Here is a 19608-nt window from a genome sequence, read left to right as displayed (position 1 = left end):
AGTCTTATTTTAAATAATCTATTACCTGCTCTGGAAGTGATTTGAGTAAGGAATGCCAGAAAGAAGGGTAAAATCCATTTTCATTTCTGTTCTTCAATGAAATCGCCTTCTAATTTTGTAATAGCCACAAGATAGACATAAATTAAGTCTAGGTAGATCAGGACAAAAGTGGATATTATGGGTATTATTTAGTTCAAGTCCCTAAATAGACCCATGTGGAGAAAATTAGAAATTGTGCCTTCAGGATGAGAGTAGTAGGACCCCTTCCTCCAGAAGTGAACTCCCAAGGGAAGAGTGCAGAAAGAGACAGCCACTTTAGGTCCCCTTTCCACACTTCAAGGTATTTTAGACTTCTTCGTAGTAAAATGAATGGAATCAAAGAGCCATTGAGAACTGTGGAATGTTTCACTGACTGTAAAAGAAATTTCAGTTTGGTCAGGGCAAAGGCAGTGAGTAAAGAATAAGCCAATAAAGAATAAATTAGAAGAAATAAACTGACTACGATGTCTGGATTTTCTCTAGTGGCCTAAATCTTCTTCTGTGTCAGGGAACACAAGAAAGCAAAATTTAGTGGCAAAGAAATCATAAGATACAGAGTTGAAATCATTCTAAAAATGTTTTGTCATATAAAGTATTTAATTTTATACCCATCTTTTGTTTTTAAGTATAGTGGACACACAATGTTACACTTGTTTTGTGTATACGGCTTAGTGATTCCACAACTCTATACCTTATGCTGTGCTCACTGCAAGTCTAGCTACCATCTGTCACTCAGATCTGAGGACCCCGTACTGAATATTCTCTTAATATATAAAAATAACTCTCTTTCGTTATAAAAATGAATAAAAGTATATGTTCTTTTCAGGACAAAATAGAATAAATAACATTAATACATGATATTCCCACAATGCCAGGTATTTTAAATCCCTGTAGATATGGCCCACATTTAAATAGCAGTGAAAAATGAGCCTTTAAAAAATTATATAATAAGTCCAGGATCAAAGCAAATAGTTTTATATCCAATATGGTCTAGATCTCTTCCTGGTATTCTTATAATTGAATATTCAACAAATTAATTCATCAAATACTTATTGAGCATCTACTATGATCCTGACACTATTATAAGAAATTGGGATATTATCAATGAACAAGCCAGAATAAATTCCATCTGTCCTTATAAAGCTGTTATTCTATCATGGGGAAACAAACAATAAGCATAAGTACAATAATATAGTTGGCTTGAAAGTGATAAGTACTATATTAAAAGGGAAAAAAAGCAGGAACTAGTGGATTGAGAGTGACATGGGTGTGTGTATGTGTGTGTGTGCTCATTTTCTAATTTTTTATAAGGTGGTTAGAGAAGGCTTTATGGAGAAGGTAGCTTGAGCTAAGACTTGAAGGAAATGATGGAAATTTGGAATGCAAGTACTATAGATTGCTCAGAATTTGCTGCTTACTTATCTCCAGACCATATAAAAGCCGTGATACCACCCATTTGACAGAAAAATAGCTAGGCAGATTTTTGGTTCTCCTCTTTATTTCAAACAGTATCATTCTGGGGAGAGATTAAGTAGACTGAATCCATTCGAAGCAATTCAGAACTGTTCATGCGTTTAGGTAGGCACGCACATTCAACATAGCATGGATTGTATTTAACTCATTCACTGAAGATTAACTTTTAAGAAAAGGACTAGACAGGCTTAATTTTCTTGGTGGTGTTTTTACAGCTATTCAACAGTTTGAGCCATGTTTTCGGAGAAAAAAAAAATCTATGTCAAATGCATTAGCAGACTGTAAGTTGGTTTTCCAGACCAAATTGCAGATGAGCATTGGTGTGCATCATGTGTCATTTCAGTTTCACATTTTGGCCACAATCGTTTAGATTTCCCAATGATACATGGAAAGAAACTTAAGTAGTACCTAACATGAGAGATTTTCCTTCTTATTTTTCCCATTTTAACTAAAGTGAAAACAGCAGTTTTACTTAACTGAAAAGTGAGATTGAGAAGTGTCCACTGGTTGCACTGAAGAAACTACTCACCATTGTAAACAGTTTATCTAATTTCATTTTATTTCTGTGCTGCACTGAAATGCTGTATATAAGTTGTCTTCTGTTTCCTTTCTCAGATGTTAAGGTAGTTTTTCAAAATTAATTGTTATTATATTGCTTTAGAATATAAAATATGATCGTTCTTCATAATATAGAAATTTAACTCAGCTTAAATAATCACTGAATGCCTATTCTTATTCATTTGGTGCAATAAAAGAGAGGAGGTAGGCACAACAAAAGTAACAATTTGGATAACCATCCTAAAAGGAGATTTAAATTTGGAAAGTGAAAGTCTATAGTGGATTGAAGAACAAATGATACAGACTCCATAGGCCTGCTCCATAGTCACCTACCCCCTCACCCTCTCACGGACCTTGAAGCTGAGGGGGAAAAATATTGTCCAAGTCCGTAACAGATCCCCCTCAACTGTCCCTGGCGGCTTCCTATGTATCTAATGTTTTAAATGCTGGGGATCAGATGAGGAAAGAGAAATGATGAATGTGGAATTGTTGGCATTTACTCAGAAGAGTCTGAAGGAAGAGCTTGAATATTCTAACCTCTTTGTGTCTCCCTTATGATAAACAATGCCCAAGAGCAGAGGGAAGGGAGGGAATTCCTTGGAAGATTCTCTGGAACCAAAGCCAGCAGCTGGGGCGATGCTGTGCACTGGAAAAGGCAGCGTCTGTGGTTTGGTCCAGGGGGGCACGTGGGACTGCCCTGCCGCTGCTTGCTGTGAATGCCGTAAGGCAGTCCCTGCCCATCTGGTGAGGGCCGCAGCTGACGCTTCCTTGATTGCAGTCCTTTAAAGACTTGTACAGTTAGAGAAACTTTAAATAATGTTAGCCCAGACCTTCATAACTCCAGCGGGGACCGAGGCCAGCTGGGTGAGGAAGTCGGAAGGGCTGCTATAGCTTTCTGAAAATTGTTCCAAAATATGAGCTGCTGTGCCTGACACAGTCTTCTTCCTTTCTGGTCCCACAGAGGTCTAGATACGAGGGACACACTTGGCAGGAGCCATCAAGTGACCTATTTCCTTTTCATTCAAAATAGGAGTCCCGAGTGTACACTCTCTCTGAGAAGTTTAGGGAAGGAGGAAGGACAGCTTCATGTGCTATCTTTTTAATAAGTACATCAATGAACAATTCCTTCCTTCCTTCACTCACGCATTCATCCACCCAGCTAATATATTCATCAAAGGCTGATTATATGACACTGGGTGTGAAGGTTACTGAGATGAACGTAAGTCTGGCTCCCAAGGAGCTCACAGTCCAGCAGGGAAAATTATCTGAACAAACACTTGTCTGAATAAGAGATTTAAAATTTGTGTGACAGGGGCGCCTGGGTGGCACAGCGGTTAAGCGTCTGCCTTCGGCTCAGGGCGTGATCCTGGCGTTATGGGATCGAGCCCCACATCAGGCTCTTCCGCTATGAGCCTGCTTCTTCCTCTCCCACTCCCCCTGCTTGTGTTTCCTGTCTCGCTGGCTGTCTTTCTCTGTCGAATAAATAAAATCTTTAAAAAAAAAAAATAAAATAAAATAAAATAAAATTTGTGTGACATGTGAGAGCTCTACATTATTTCTGCAAGGAAGAACTTCAGTTAATGTCTAGGTAATGTCCAGCATCGGCTTAGGGACTTTTTTTTTTTTTTAATATTTTATTTATTTATTCGACAGAGATAGAGACAGCCAGCGAGAGAGGGAACACAAGCAGGGGGAGTGGGAGAGAAAGAAGCAGGCTCATAGCAGAAGAGCCTGATGTGGGGCTCGATCCCATAACGCTGGGATCACGCCCTGAGCTGAAGGCAGACGCTTAACCGCTGTGCCACCCAGGCGCCCCGGCTTAGGGACTTTTATTTCATATATTTTCCAAAGTTTTTAAGTAGACCCCAATAATTTACTACACAAAGAGAATCACATCTTTCCTGGGCAAAGATTTCAATATGGCCATTTCTATGCAGGGTTTTTTGGTACAAATATAATTCTGTAAAGGAATGTGGACCGAAGACATGGCACATAGGTGAACAGCAGTTTTGATGACTGAATTTCTAATTATCTGTTATAATAGGATGGTGGATTTGGTCTGCCATCTAGTGATTAAAACTGAATTCTTATAACTACCTTTAAAAGCACATAAAAGCTTTATGAGAAGACACATCTGTGAAGATGTATGGGAAACACAGGACAATTGAGTTACTCTTGAATAAAATGTGGTCAGATAAAATACATCTCGTATCTCTAAGATATCAGTGCCAGGACATTTGTGGTAATGACTTCACAATGGACTGGTTCAATTTGTTGGAACATGGTAAGGATAAAAGAACCCTGCAGCTTGGAAGACAAGATTTTTAAAAGTCGCAACACCACAGAAGAACACAAAATAATGGCAATATTATCAGGTGTCTACCAGTCCTCCTCAATTTTAGCAAAGTTAAAGAAATACAGATAGCAAACTACAAGTGTCACAATATTGCACTTTGGGAATTTTTAAAAAGATTTTATGAAAACAAATTGTTTATGCATGTACTTTAAGACCAGTAATTGTTTATGTTCTAGGCCTTAAATCAAGGTTCATGTTAGCTTGGGTTAATTTCTATGATTTGCATAGAGGAATCAGGACAGTATTGAATCTCTCAGAATGTCATGTGAACATTTCTATTTGTTTTTTTTATAATATTGTCATTTATAAAATAATTGTGTCATGACAACTTCACTGCAAATTGTCTACAATTTTGCTTTCTATTTTACTTTTCTTCTCATTGAAGTAAATATCTATGGAGACAACAGCAGGGCCAACCTAATCATCAGGCGCACAACTACCATGTACAAACCCGAGAACGGCAAGCCACCCTGTATTTTCTTCTCGGTATTTCTTTGTACATGTCTTTCATTCAGACATGAACAATGAGAGTTCACTGAGTTTTTGTGCCCTCTGTAATGTGTGTGGATTCTTGTGCGGGGGAAGAGAAGACAGGGTTTAGCAGCAAATGTGGTTTTTCATCTCCTTGCCATTTAAAAGCATTCCAACTAACTTTCCACATCATCTTAAATTTAATTATAAATTCTCAGGGGAAAAGGACCAGTGATGACTCAGAGTATATAACTAACTTCTAACATTGTCATTTAAAGAAAGTCATCCAGTGGCTCACTTCTTTGCCCCTTGCATTGAGGTCATGCTGTCTTAAACTTTCAGGAAGAAAGTGACCTTCTATGAGTTAACACAAAGGAGAGAATGTGTCTTTTTATTCCAACCCCAAAGGAGCCACAGAGAGCAGGATAACTCATCCCAAAGAGTCTCTCACACATTTTAATGATATTTAATTGACAGCATGATTACACAGCATCTTGGTTTTTGTTTGTTTTTCATATTCTCTATTTCCATATATCTCATTGCTTCATTGGTGCAACTAAGGTCTACCTCATAATGATAATATACTTTTTGAAAATAGAACAGATATACTTTCAATATTTTGCACATGCAGTATAGGCACATACCCACTTAACTCTCAGTAAATATGTCAAATACTTTTGCCCCTCAGGGTGTGGAATGGGAGAAGCAAACTACTTGAACTTATGGTGAATCTCATTTTCAGCCAATGGCATTTAGTGTTTGTGACTGGATATTTCTTTCTCAATCTTAAAACTCAATGAACAAAGTTACTCTTAAATTATTTACTTAATTGAATTGTTCAATAGACTATAGATATAAGTCCATTTCTATATAGGTTGTGTTTTGTGGAAATGTTCATCATGGAGCTACATTGTTTCAAAGTGATTTTTCATCTGAAAGTAACAAGGCTTTTTGATGTACAGATTTCTGAATTTATTTCAAAATAGTCCTACATTACACCGTGTTAAGGCATGAGTTCAATTTTCTCTCCGGCTTAAAATTCCTAAAATACACAGAGTCAATACTGTTTGGATCAGCTGTGTGTTTTGTGATAAACCTCTTTGTTGAAGATGAAACAGATTAGAAACTTAGCGTCTTAGTTATCTTCTTGTGACTGTGGTGTCGTGCTTTGAAAGCAACTCTCCATTTGCCACATAGCGGGGTTGAAGGACCAGATATGTGAGCAAAAGCATTCCATGGAGCAGTGAGAAGTCGTTACCCAAGAAAAGCTTTCTGGGGTTAGGAGGATAGATATTTGGGTCAATGTCTTTACCCTGAACTGAAATTTTTATCTGTAGCTCTACACTGAGTATATTTATGTGGAAATGATAAGTTCTTTCTATTGTAATACTTTGTATAGTGACAGATGGTTACTACATTTATTGTGGTGAGCGTTTTGTAATGTATGTAATTGTCGAATCACTGTGTTGTACACCTAAAAATATAATACCGTATGTCCACTACACTTCAATTAAAAATAAAGAAAAAATTATAAATTATTTTATATACTAATCACAAATGCATTTTTAATTTTTAGTTTTATTTTTGTAAAGTACAAAGTTAATGCCAGTGCAATTAAGTTAGTGAACCATAATTTAGATTCATTCATTCACTCATTCATTTCTATCCATTGAACAACTATTTGTTGAATGTTGGCTCTCTGCAAGGTATGGAGTCAAGCTTTAGAAATACCACAATGATCAAGGAAAACTTGTTCTTATCTTCGTGGAATTTACTGGCTAGTGAAGGAGATAAGAAAATAAACAAATAAAAATAGGAAATTGATACTACTTGTGATAAGTTATATGAGGGCAGTGAGTTTTGTCTGTCTGTTCACATTTTAGAAACTGATTAATTAGCTGGCATAAAAACCAAAATGAATGAATAGGTGGATGAGTGAATGAGTTGGATAAAGGAGGTCTGCTTTTGTAGAGTAGCCAGAATTGTGGGGGCAGGTGACAAGCAAACTATAATAGTGAGCTCTGTGTGCCTGACATGAGGGAGGGGAAAGTTGTGCAAGGAATGGGAAGAGGATGTTTGGGCTTCAGAATTTAAGTAGTTTGGAGGATTCTAAAGGAATTAAGCAAAGATGATATGATCCACATTGTCTTTTAAGATACTATAGTTTCTTAAAAAAAAAAAAAAAAGATACTATAGTTTCTTAAAAGTCACAAAGTTAAAGATAATATATTTATCTTATAATAATAGTAATAGAATTGTTATTTGTGTAAATGTGTGTGTATATTTTCCAAATCTGCATTACATTTTTATCTAAATGTAGAAAAGTATTTGGCGATATTATATCATAGCTTACCATATTGTTGTGGTCATGACTTTCCTTAATTAATTTTGATGCAAAGATAATAAATTGCCTGTTTAAGCTTTGCTTGTCCTTTGTGGTTTAGTAAGCACCTTTAGTTTAGCAAATACATCCCATGAAATGAGATACTTTATTCCTTTTCTACCTTATGTTTAAAACTAATTTTTAAAAACCCTCCCTTTTCTTTTAGTTTTCTTCATGGAACAAGGATACATACTATCTTCTGTTGTTGCAGGATTTACTAATCTAAAGTTTCTAGTGATTGAAAATCACATAAGGGTTCACCAAACACGGAAATTATATATTCCCTTTTGAACCATTCTTTTTCTCCCCCTTTCAATTTTTTTTTTAATCTCTTCTTACTGATCTTCCTATGTTTGGTTATTTAAACCTTCACAAATGAAATATTTTGGGAAACATTACCTGATATCTACTTTGGATCACCTATTTTCTTTCCCCTGTCATGTCAGGATATAAGTATCATAATCATTTCATTGTGAATGACATATTGCTTAGTATGTAAATACCAATGAAGTAAGTTCATCGTGTTTTGCCTCCTTGGTAGGTTACCGCTTAGCCCAGAATTTTTTGAACCCACAGGATGACACATTCTTATGTATTTCCCAGACTCCAAAATTCAGAAGATTACTAACTTCCTTTTTTTCCCCTCATCTCTTTCTCCTTGTTCTAGAAGGATATGGTGAAGAAATAGCCTGTACTCAGAATGGTCAGATGTACTTAAACAGAGACATTTGGAAACCTGCCCCTTGCCAGATCTGTGTCTGTGACAATGGAGCCATTCTTTGTGACAAGATACAGTGCCAGGATGTACTTGAATGTGCTGACCCTGTAACTCCTCCTGGAGAATGCTGTCCCGTCTGCCCACATACAACTGGAGGTGGCAATACCAATTTTGGTAAGAATGCTTAAGGCCAACTCAGAATTAATCCAATGACTCATCTTTGTAGTTGCAGTGGTTTTTGCTCACAGAATTCAGCAACCAAAGAGAATAATGACGCCACTAGTCAATGGTGTTTGGGGTTAATGGTTTTGCTAACCCACTTTATCTAACATTAGAGAGAGAGAGAGAGGATAATTTCCTGTCTGCTTAAAAACAGGGGAATTAGGGGCTGAATTTTGTGTGGTTATGTCTAATTTGAGAATTTCTTATAGTCATTTCAGATGGTCATTTGTTACCCTGTGCATGCTGGATGCCTCCAAAATATTTGTTGGTAATCTGTGGGGTCCATTAATGTCCAAGAGGAGATCTAGAAAACACATTTGTCTTCTCTGGTGCCAAGTTTGCTCTTGGGAATGGAATAATTATTTCTAATCTGATTTAATGCCAGAGCACCCTCTGTTACATCGACTCATGAGTGCAAAATGTTTTTGATGATGGCTCAGAAAGACAAGAGAATGAGATGGATTTCCTGAAGAAAAGAATGATACAAATTGCTGGTTTTTAAAACTTTTTTTGAAGACAAATGTCTGTGTTTAGTATAGACTATGTATTTGAATACATGTGTTAAAGACACATATTAGAGAAACAAGATCATATTTATATGTTTTAATGAACCAGGTAAGATGAGTATTAAACTATTAGGTTATTAGCTTTGGCAGTCATGAATGTTTCAGTGGTGCAGGCATCATTGTCAAGATAGCGTTAAGGCTTTATTCTCCCCTGCCCAAAATTCCATTGCAAAGAACAACAGATATAATGAAGTATTCAACCATATTTTCATGAAATATTAGACAGTAATTTACCAGTTCTCCTCTTGGATATCATTCAATAGTAACTGTGTGCCTTGAATAAATACCTAAACTCAATTTTTAGCAATGTAATCAGAAAGATATAATGGGAAGAATTAAAAATATGATACCTAAGGGCTCCCCAAAGCTGATGCAATCTGCAAAGAAGCCTCGGGAACACAGTAAAATCAAACCTGTGGGGGATAAGTGAATAGTACGTAGGGACAGTAGTGGCAAATTAAAAAACAAAAACAAAAAACAGCAAAAGATGAGGCCTTCTGCAAATAGCTGGATTTGGAAAGTCCAGTTTGTTCCAAAATCAATAATAAAAACAGTGCTAGCAACAGCACTGATGCAAAGATACTCTAAGAAAAAAGGTGGGAGAGTTTAGCTACATTTACAAAATAAAGAATACACTGGTAAAGTATATTACCACAGAACTGATAAAAATTATGACCATTTCACCATAAACTAAATAAAACTTAGTGGAGTAATTTATTAAGAAAGGCCTACATTAGAAATACAAAACAATGGTGAGGAAGGAAGTAGAAGGAAAACCAAAAACCATCATAGGGAAATGAAGAGGACAGAGGAGGAAGCACAGGAAGAATCAATACTGCCATTAAAATAATAATTATTTTAACAGCTCAATGGAAAAAGAGCATTTGCTTTCCTCGTAACTGAAATAAAGATATTTGGCAAAAATGAATAAATATTCTTGATAAAGATGCTTAGTAACTTAGTACCAAATGGCATCTCATTAACAAGATAAAATATTTACATCTCAGCTGAAAATCTTCATTATGCCTAGTACTAGAATTATTGTCTCTAAACTCAGAGATAGAACATGGATATCCATCATCACAACTACAATTTAATATTATTGAATGTACCTGAACAAACAATTAGATAAGAAAAAGAAATTAGAGGTTTAGAAATAAGAAGAGAAGAGGTAAAATGATTAGTTGCAGAAAATATAATTGTATTCTTATAAAACTTAAAGGGAATGGAGTAAAAAACTACTAAAAAAATAATTTAGTGAGACTATGCAGGGTAAATTAACAAATTAATAGATTTACTATATACCAACAATTACCCCATAGAATAAATAATGGGAATAAAAAATACCTCATTTATAATAGCAACAGATAGGATTAAATGGCTAAGAACAAACAACATGAAATGTATAAGAGCTACCTGAAAAAAAACTATAAAACACTACTAACTCAAATGACAACTTTAAAAAATGGGATGTCCCATTATATTTTTGGTTAAGAAGACAGTAATAGAAAAATCAGTAGTAGTTGCCCCCCTCCAGGGGCTTGAAATGTGGGAAATAGGGGAAGGGGACAAGATAGAAGGAGCTTTTCTCACTCTATAATTGTATACCTTTACTATATTTTGGTTTTTTAGCCATATAAATGAATAGCCTACTCAGAAAAAGTATAAAAAACAAAAATATAGAATATTGACTAAAGATAATTCATTACAATATTAATAGTTAATTTTATGATTTAATGAACTTTAAATGCTATATGAATGGTGTGAAGAATATTTAAATAATGTCAGAATTTTCCAGAGGGATGTATTACTTTGCCTGTTATGGAAATATTGATCTAAAACCACTTTAGAGTTCTGTCTACTGGTAATAGGGAAACCTGTTTAAGTTAAATTCTGACACCCAAAAATCTGTTACTGAAAATAAATATTTAGGAGATTCTCAATAACTGTTTCTCCTTAAAATAACATATTTAATGTATTTATTCTTCTCTTTTTACAGGTAGAGGAAGAAAGGTAAGTTTTACTTTGCATAGTTTCATTTTCATAAAATACCTTTTTCCTTCTAATACTGTCCACTGAGGACTGTGCTTTATAGTATTTGAAAACCTTTTGTAAAGTACAAATTACCATACAAATATAAATATGTGAAGTACTTTGTTTATAGATTATAGGTGCCTCTATTTTATTCACTTTGTTAATTTTTGTTTATAGATGTTTGTTCTAGAAGGTATCCCTCAGAGATCGAGACTATGCCACATTAACCTTTGAATTACTTGCATTTATTGAGGTGCCTGGGTGGCTCTGTTAAGTGACCAACTCTTGATTTCAGCTCAGGTCAGGGTCCCAGGGTGATGAGATGGAGCCCACTATTGGGGGCTCTTCCCCCTCCCTCTGTAAAAAAAAAAAAAAAAAAAAGAATTACTTGCATTTATCACTGTGCTTAGTATATACATTACACATATTAGAAGTTCAGTAACTGCTTAATTGAAGGAAGGATGGACGGAAGGAAGGAACAAAGAAAGGGTGGGTGGGGGGTGATGGTTGTACCCTCAGTGGGGTTGTGGCCGTCTTCTATTGATTGGAAAGTAAATATTCACTTAAAAGAAATTGAACACTTTACCAAACACACATCACCTTCTCTTCTCTCCCCTTCCTACAGTTCAGGGAGCCTAAAATCTAATCCAAGAAACAATGCTTACACTCAAGAGGACGATGGTACAATTTAGCCACGACCCTAGATACAGCTGGCCAGTTTAGCCACTTGTCACCTGGATATGGGTAATCCCCCTGAGTGAAGAGAGTTCCATTCCCTTGGAATTGTTCTCAGTTTTCTAGTTAATTTGAAAACGATGGCATTTGCTTCATTCTTATCCAGATGGGATGGACTCGGGGGTCAGGAATGGAAATGGGCAGTCATCCTGAATTTCGTGGCAGATATTAGGCAAATTACCACCAACTTTAAATTGTCTTTATTTTTGCATACAGTAGGACTTCAGTAAGGTGAAAATCAGACAATCAGATAAAGCAATGCTATAGGTTCATGGTAAATGAAAGTGATGCTATCAAGGGGAGGTCCTGGCTACTTTTACACTTTTTAGTTAAAAGGGCAATACCATAAATTGTCTTATTTGAAATAAATATCAGTGAAGCTATTTAGATTTGAATATATGTCAAAGGAGTAGTTCTACAAATACCAGCTCACACTTAATTTACATCTGAAATTAAATCTGAAAATTTCCAAAGGCAGTGCAGCTGGGAGAACACACTCAAAGCGGCTGCCCATTTACCACATTCTAGTTATGTGCCGCTATCTTCATGACTCTGTCATTTATTATCAGGGGCCATCAGAACTATCAGAGCAGAGTAATGTAATAAAAATGTATTTTGTGCTTGGTTTATATGAATATTGATTTTGTATATAATTTATTCATTCATTCATGTTAGCCCCCAAATAAGTACTGAGCCTTTGTCATATCCCTGTATGAGGCAAATGATACAGATGATGCAATGATGGGAAAAACACCGTGATGGTCTCCATGGAAACGCCATCCTATAAAAGTGGTGAGGCATGTCCATGTGCCATTAAGTGATGAGTAATAGACAAGAAGAAAAATTAAACTATAATTCTCATCCGAATCTGAGTATTTGAATTTTATGTTTCCCAGTGGGTATGAAAATCATATTTAGCAAAAGCTTAGACAAATGATCATTCCATGTAAATTAACTTATTCAAAGCCCATATTTTTTTTAAAAAAATCAACAAATACTTACATTTGTGGCTTATTTCCAAAATAGGAATCATTATTGAATCATTAGAAAAATGTATTATCAGAACCTGGTAATGGAGCACTTATTCCCATATCAAGTATTGTGGAACAACAGAAAGTTCATAATAAGATACCAAAAACCTTACAATTCAGCTGAGAAAGATACCAGTGAGTTCCATTCTCCTAAACATAAAGTAAGAGCAAAGGCTGCATTTTAATCACTAGTCTCTTAAAATAGAGAATTCCCAACCATTTTTAGCAGACCATTCCATTTTTCTCTTTTTGGATGAAATAATTCCTCTTCACTTTTGACTTCTTTTTCTAGATTTGTTATAGAAAGGAACATTTTTTTCAGCATTATTCTCATAAAGTCCTTTAGGTATTGGGCATGGATTTATCTACCCCTTCTAAACAATTCAGATTCTTTCAGCATCTCAAAAAAAGCTCTTACAGTTCTTAGGGATTAATTTTTATTGCTTTCAGGTTATATTAAAAATAGGAAGACTCAGGCTAGAAGTTAGGAGACTTGGAAATGCAGAAATAAGCCTGCTCTGTTTTGCTGCCTATATGTGATGATCCCTTTCTTCTAGTCTTTTTCTGGGTTGTCTTTCAGTCTCTTGCGTCCTACCTTCAACTTACTCAAATAGAGCTCCATCCTGCTCCTGTAGACCCATTTCCCACTGCCAGATTCTAGCCTTAGCATTAGAATCAGCGGGTGTGGTCGGTGTATGGTTCTGCCATTGACTCCATTATTAAGACTATGAGGATTATAAAATAATTTTTAAATTTCACTTTATGAAATTTTGTCAGATGTGAGATATGACTGAAAGGATATAATTAAATTGTACCTTTCAGGAGTACGCTTAGGTGATCTAGGTCAAAAGCCTGAAAAAATATGTATGATCTTTAACCCACAACTTTAATTTCTAGAGATACATCATAAGGTATTAACTAGAGATACTATACAAGTATTTATAAACAAAGATATTCTTCATAGTGTTATTTTTAATTGTAAAACTGAAACTAATCTAAGAGTAAAATACTGAGGCATTGATGAGGTAAACCAATTCAGGCACATGATAGAAAACTAAGAGTACAGGAATGTTGAAAGCGGTTGTCTCCTGGGTGTTGAGTATGATACTTAGTTTCTTCTGTAAGGTTCCTCCATTTTCAGAATTCCCCGTTAACCCGTATTATTTTTATAATCAGATAGAAGAGTGATATATGTGAAAAGAGAAATTAAATAAAACTCATTACTCTAGGTTTTTCTACATTTTGGATATAATGTACTCATAATCTGCAATTGCCCGGTAAAAAGCATTATTTCTTACTACATTAATGGAAATTAATATATTCAAGAATTTATTGAGGATTTCTCTGTGTCAAACTGAGGATGTAGACTTGATCATGACCTTGGGGAGAACAAAATCTGTTGGAAGACAAATTCCAAAATAAATAATACAAGTAAATATATGGTAAAATAGAGGCATGTAAGGTGCAAGTCATCCAATAGTATTTAATCTATGTCCTCGAATACAATTTTTGAGAAACTGAAGTTCTAAGAACCTCATCTACATCTGCTGTATTTGCTATATCTATTATAAAAGCCAATTAAACTGCCTAATGTTATTTCCTTTAAGTTATGATTGTTTCTTGTGTTATTTTTATTTTCCTATTCGGTTAATATTTTTTTCAGATTTTCCTCAGATACTGAGAATTGTCTAACCAATATTATTATGCCTTTTATTTCTTTCTTCTCTTTCTTTCTTTTTCTTTCTTTCTTTCTTTCTTTCTTTCTTTCTTTCTTTCTTTCTTTCTTTCTTTTTTCTTTCTTTCTTTCTCTCTCTTTCTTAAGATAAGCAAACTCATCTCTTGTTATTTCTCAGATTCATCCATGAGTTTTTAAAAAGGTGGCAAGAGTTTTAGAAATGGTATCTGAAGTTACTGAAAACTAGGTGGCATGTATAGTATGAGTGTGAAAATTCAGACATATCCAAATGTTGGATTTTCTTTTGAGTTTTCAGTCTTGGGTAGTTTTCTTATGGTGCTTTGACTTTACATCTTTTCATCACATGTATCTCCTGGTCTAGTCAATCTGTTAGGTTTATTTTTTTTTTTAAGATTTTATTTATTTATTTGACAGAGAGAGAGTGAGAGAGAGCACAAGCCGGGGGAGCAGCAGGCAGAGGGAGAAGCAGGTTCCCTGCTTAGCAAGGAGCGCAATAGGGGACTCGATTCCAGGACCCTGGGATCATGACCTGAGCCGAAGGCAGACGCTTAACCAACTGAGCCACCCAGGCATCCCATCATTAGGTTTATTCACTATAAAAACTAAAGTGAAATAACTTTATGCCTTTCAAACATTGGATTGATATTTTTGTGTCTTTCAGATGAGTAGTAATTTTTTTTTTATCAATAATGTCTGACTTGTGTAAATATTGTTTCTTTTCTCATTTCCTTTTTGGTTTTTACATTTCTTTTTATTTATTTATCTGAGAGAGAGCATGAGCGAGAGGGAGAGCACAAGCGGGAGGGCAGAGAAAGGGGGAGAAGCAGACCCCCCACTGAACAAGGAGCCTGACATGGGGCTCAATCCCAGGACCTCAGGATCATGAGCTGAGCCGAAGGCAGACACTTAACCAACTGATCAACCCAGGCGCCCAATTTTTACATTTCTTACATTGAAATTCCCAGCATATATATGGAATATTCTAGTATGACATGATTATGCTCCACAGACTATTACATTTTGATAATTGAACATTTTTTTGCTTCTTAGGGACAAAAAGGAGAACCAGGATTAGTGCCTGTTGTAAGTATACAAATATATTTTTTTCATGTACCTTTAATACACTTAGTTATAGTATAGTTGTATATTATTGCTTATATGCATACTGTCATAGAATGGGAAACTAGTTATTTTATAGCCAGGTTTTAGTATAAGACAAGCAAACCAAAAGAGATTAATTCTTTAGTATAATTTTAATGTTTATTTATTACCATATTCCTGACTTTCATTGTCCCATGACTGAAAATGGACATCAGGGTCTTACAAAGTTAAGCACATTATATATGGATGTAAAGTGATAGTTAAGATGTATATTTTTTTACAGTATAAATAGTCATGTAATCCAAGTAGAAAGGCATGATTTAATGTTCCATGCTTCTGGAAATATGCCTTGCCATTGTCCTGATTGACGTTTCATATTTTATGAGAGTTCTTAAGCGTTATTTAGACTTGTACATGATCGAAAATTATATTATTAAGTAGGATGATAACCAGCAGTCTCATAGATCTCAAAGGAGTTGTCATCACTCTGTCAAGACAAAAAGTATATGCATATTGTTTTATTTGGCAGTGTTTACATTTTTGCTTTGCCTTGAAATTGGCTTGTTTTTAACAAAGAGTGCCTAAAAAGTAAATCATTCATTTGTTGTCTTTCATTTAAAAACTCTGATGTATACTTACCATGTCTTAGGTGATATTTTAAGTGCCTTACAAATATTTATTTATTTGTCTTCACAACAACTCTGCCCGGGAGGTAATTTTATAATCATCATCACCATTTTACAGAAGGAAGAATATTAAGCATGGAGAGGATAAGTAATTAGTCCAAGGTCACACCACTGGGAAAGGATAGAGTTAGTTAGGATTTGAACCCAGGCCTCTTGGCTCCAGCAGTGGTGCTCTCAATCACTATAACAGTACTGCTTCCCTATATTACAGTTTAAATTAGATAATGTCCTAACACATAAACAGGGAGGACATGGGCATCAATTGACAGTATCCATTTGCTCTAAAAAAAGTTCACTGGGATTTTTGTTGTTATTCTTACTTGTTTGACTATTGGTTTTTCTAAAACTCTGTCAAAACTTCATCTTTACAGATTATGTTGTTTATCGTTTAGGTAACAGGCATACGTGGGCGTCCAGGACCAGCAGTAAGTAGTTTCCTCCAACATTCATGGTACTCTTAAGTTCGTAAAGATACTGAAATCTTCATGAATATTATATCGATCAAATGAGAATAGAATGCAGAACCATGATGCTTCGCTTCTTGAAATATTTGGTTTTGAAACATCTTCAGGTTTAAGTGTTCCTTTGCATCAATGAATGATGCATAAAAGATCATTTTGTTCTGAAATTGGTGAACCTGATTATTCCTCTGGGTTAGTGTCACTATTGGTTATGTGAAAGGCAGAGTGATCTTACATTGTTAATTTTAGATTAGCTTTACTCGTTGAAATTAGGGCATACCTGCCTATTGTTTGACAATGATTAAAGGTAGACTACTTTTATCTGTTTAATGAAACAAACTGTTAATTTCATCTGTTACTGAAATTAAATCATATTTCCGTAGAATCTGAGAAATTACATATCGGAATAGCATAGTACTGGTTTAGCATGAGAGACTACTGATTTCAGTTGGATTAGTAGTAGCATTCCTAGGTAACTAGATGGAAAACACACAATTCCCTCAGATCACTGATAATTTGGGGTTTGTACATCTATGTAGTTCTAACAATCCCAACTGTAAGTTTTAGTGGCCATCATTTAGCGGCAAAGGCTTGCTTGGGACAAGACAGCAAAAATGATCCTTATAAATTTTGCAATTATCATTCAAGCAATACATTCAGCTCACTGGTCTCCATGACACTATAATGTAGCACTTAATTCTTTAATTCTTTACAGGCCTTTCAGCTTCGTTGGTAACGTAAACAGCCTTCTTTGTACACAGAGCTTTTATATGCACATGGCTTTATTTCTGTAGTCTTCAGCTGAACTGAATTAGAAAAGAAGAGTGATATTTCTGTTTTTCAGTTTTCTTAGATCAAGCAAACATTTAAAACAAAAACATCTGAAGTATGTGTATTTTGCAGGCATAATCATCCTTTTCTGTTTTAGGGACCTCCAGGATCACAAGGACCAAGAGGAGAGAGGGGCCCAAAAGGAAAACCTGTAAGTTGACAGCAGAGTCGCCTTTTTTTGTGAATTGTACCCTGTACCAAGTAAGCAGATCGAGACCACCTTCCCTGGATGCAGCCAAGAGCTGGTGGCACTGTTTCTCTCTCACCTCTATCAAATGGGACGGAATTGAGGTCATGAAGTGATTGTGTGTCTCTTCTGATTCAGAGGAAATGATCACATGGTAATAATTACCTATTATCTCTGTAGGTAACACAAATGGCATTTCTTCGTTTCTCAGGAGGTCAAACTAAAATAAAGTAGAACCTAAGGAAACATAATGAATACCTCATGCTGTTTTCAGAAGTTGTAAATCATGAGTGAACAATGCCAAGAATGTACTGTTGAGATAAAACACCCAAGTTCTGTGATCTGTGGTTGCTACAGGAATAACCAAACTGGATAAAGGAAAAAATTGTTAGAGGACCAAATTTTCTTTCAAGCGGTTGTACAATGAATTTATTTTCCAAGTAACACTCTACCTTTTTTTCATTGCACAGCTGCTACAGAGCTATCAAAGGAGTTATTTAAAAAAAAAAATCAACAAATCCATTACCAGAACAAAGGGAACACCTTTAAATTTAAATGATCGACTTCATACCCTTGAGATAAAACATGAAGATATTATATAATATATGCCAGATGTTTTTTCTTATTACCAAGTCCTAGGATAACAATTCTTTTTCTTTTTAGATCTCCTCCTCAGAAACTAATGTCTTTCGTGCATTAAATAGCTGATTAATTTTTGTATTGCTGTCATTATCTTATGTTTTAATCAGAAAAACTTGTGCTGTTTAATTCTCAGTCTAATGATATCTACTAAATTTAACTCTCTGGATTTTTAGCCTTCCAAATATGTATTTATCCATATTTAGATGGGAGAAATAGAAGAGCAAGGAAGCAACAAACAACCTTGACTATATAAGTAAAGAAAAATGTATTTTATATCATGTCTCTAGGAACTCTTGCCACTGGTTTCATCTTTGATATTATTATATGCTTCTGCACATTTGACCAAGAATAGTATGATGACAATACTTTTTCCAAACTGGAGCTGGAGTTACGGGTGGTATTGACAGGCATGCAAGGAAATGACAGTGTCCCAAGGAAACTAGGCATGGTCCCATAGGTGTGTAGGGAGGCTGTGTTCTGATGACCTCGTGCTGTTCTTCCTTCTTCCTTGCTGTGCTGCTGAGCAGCCTCGCCAGTGCTGGGAGCCTGAACACTGTTAGTGGCTCTCCAGATGTCCGCCCAGGGTCTAGAATGACAGAAACAGATACATGATAACTTCAGTTAGCTAAAGCGTAGGGGACCATGCAGAAAATAATGTCCATCAGTGTACTTGTGCCCTAAATAACTGATAACACTGAGTCCTAAGTCTAGGTGGAAGTTACTAAGGAAATAGTGGTTGGACTTTCAGAATTCCTTGTTAGGATTCAGTGAGTCTACTCTCGCCCTGTCTTCTCTTCTTGACATAGCGTGTGGTATGCTCCACTTCCTGTCTTGGTTAGCAGTGAGACAATCAGTGAGAATTAGGAGAGAGAGAGTGAGAGAGAGAGAGAGAGAGAGAGAGTGTGTGTGTGTGTGTGTAAGAGAAGTAGCTATTTATTTGGAATTAAGCAAAACAATCTTGGCAGATACCCAGACAGGAAATCTGTTCCTCTCTTAATCCTAGCAAACAGTGGTATGATGGTAAGTGTTTAACAACTGACTCATTAAAAAAATGTGCCTGTACTTTAGCTGATTTCCCTGGTGTACATGCTTCCAATGTGGCCAACAGCAAGATCGTGGCATGATGTCACAAAATACCTATAGGTAGAGTATTTTGCCTCCAGTCCAAAGACTTGGAGAAACCGTTTACTCAGACTACAGCTATGGCCGGCCCAATGTAGGGCGCTACTGCAGTCTTAACTACCATCTTCTCTCTCTGCTTCCATTGCCATCAGAAGTCTCACAATGGAAAGCATGGTTTCTCAAGCTCAACACTATTGGTATTTGGGGCCGTGTAATTCCTATGCATTGTGGGATGATTGGTAGCATTTCTGATTTCTACCCACTAGATGCCAGTAGCAACACCTGTCCTCCTCCTT

The 19608-nt window shown here is 35.7% G+C and overlaps 1 protein-coding gene across 2 annotated transcripts in view; it reads left to right on the top strand.

Annotated features, from left to right (window-relative positions):
• Positions 1-19608, top strand: part of COL5A2 (collagen type V alpha 2 chain) — a 136942-nt gene that overhangs the window by 57338 nt on the left and 59996 nt on the right. The window contains exons 2-6 of one of the 2 annotated variants that reach the window (XM_045806308.2): positions 7951-8172; positions 10786-10799; positions 15333-15365; positions 16462-16494; positions 17459-17512. In XM_045806308.2, coding sequence (XP_045662264.1) covers positions 7951-8172; positions 10786-10799; positions 15333-15365; positions 16462-16494; positions 17459-17512 — 356 coding nt within the window. Of the gene's footprint in view, positions 1-7947; positions 8173-10785; positions 10800-15332; positions 15366-16461; positions 16495-17458; positions 17513-19608 lie in introns of both variants that reach the window. The other variant, XM_045806307.2, reaches the window with a different exon arrangement.

This window comes from Ursus americanus, chromosome 1, assembly GCF_024610735.1.
Source record: "Ursus americanus isolate L20-20 chromosome 1, mUrsAme1.1.p, whole genome shotgun sequence".
In the NCBI taxonomy this organism is placed as follows: domain Eukaryota; kingdom Metazoa; phylum Chordata; class Mammalia; order Carnivora; family Ursidae; genus Ursus; species Ursus americanus.
The sequence above is the reverse complement of the archived record's forward strand: the minus strand, read 5'-3'. Positions and strand labels throughout refer to the sequence as shown.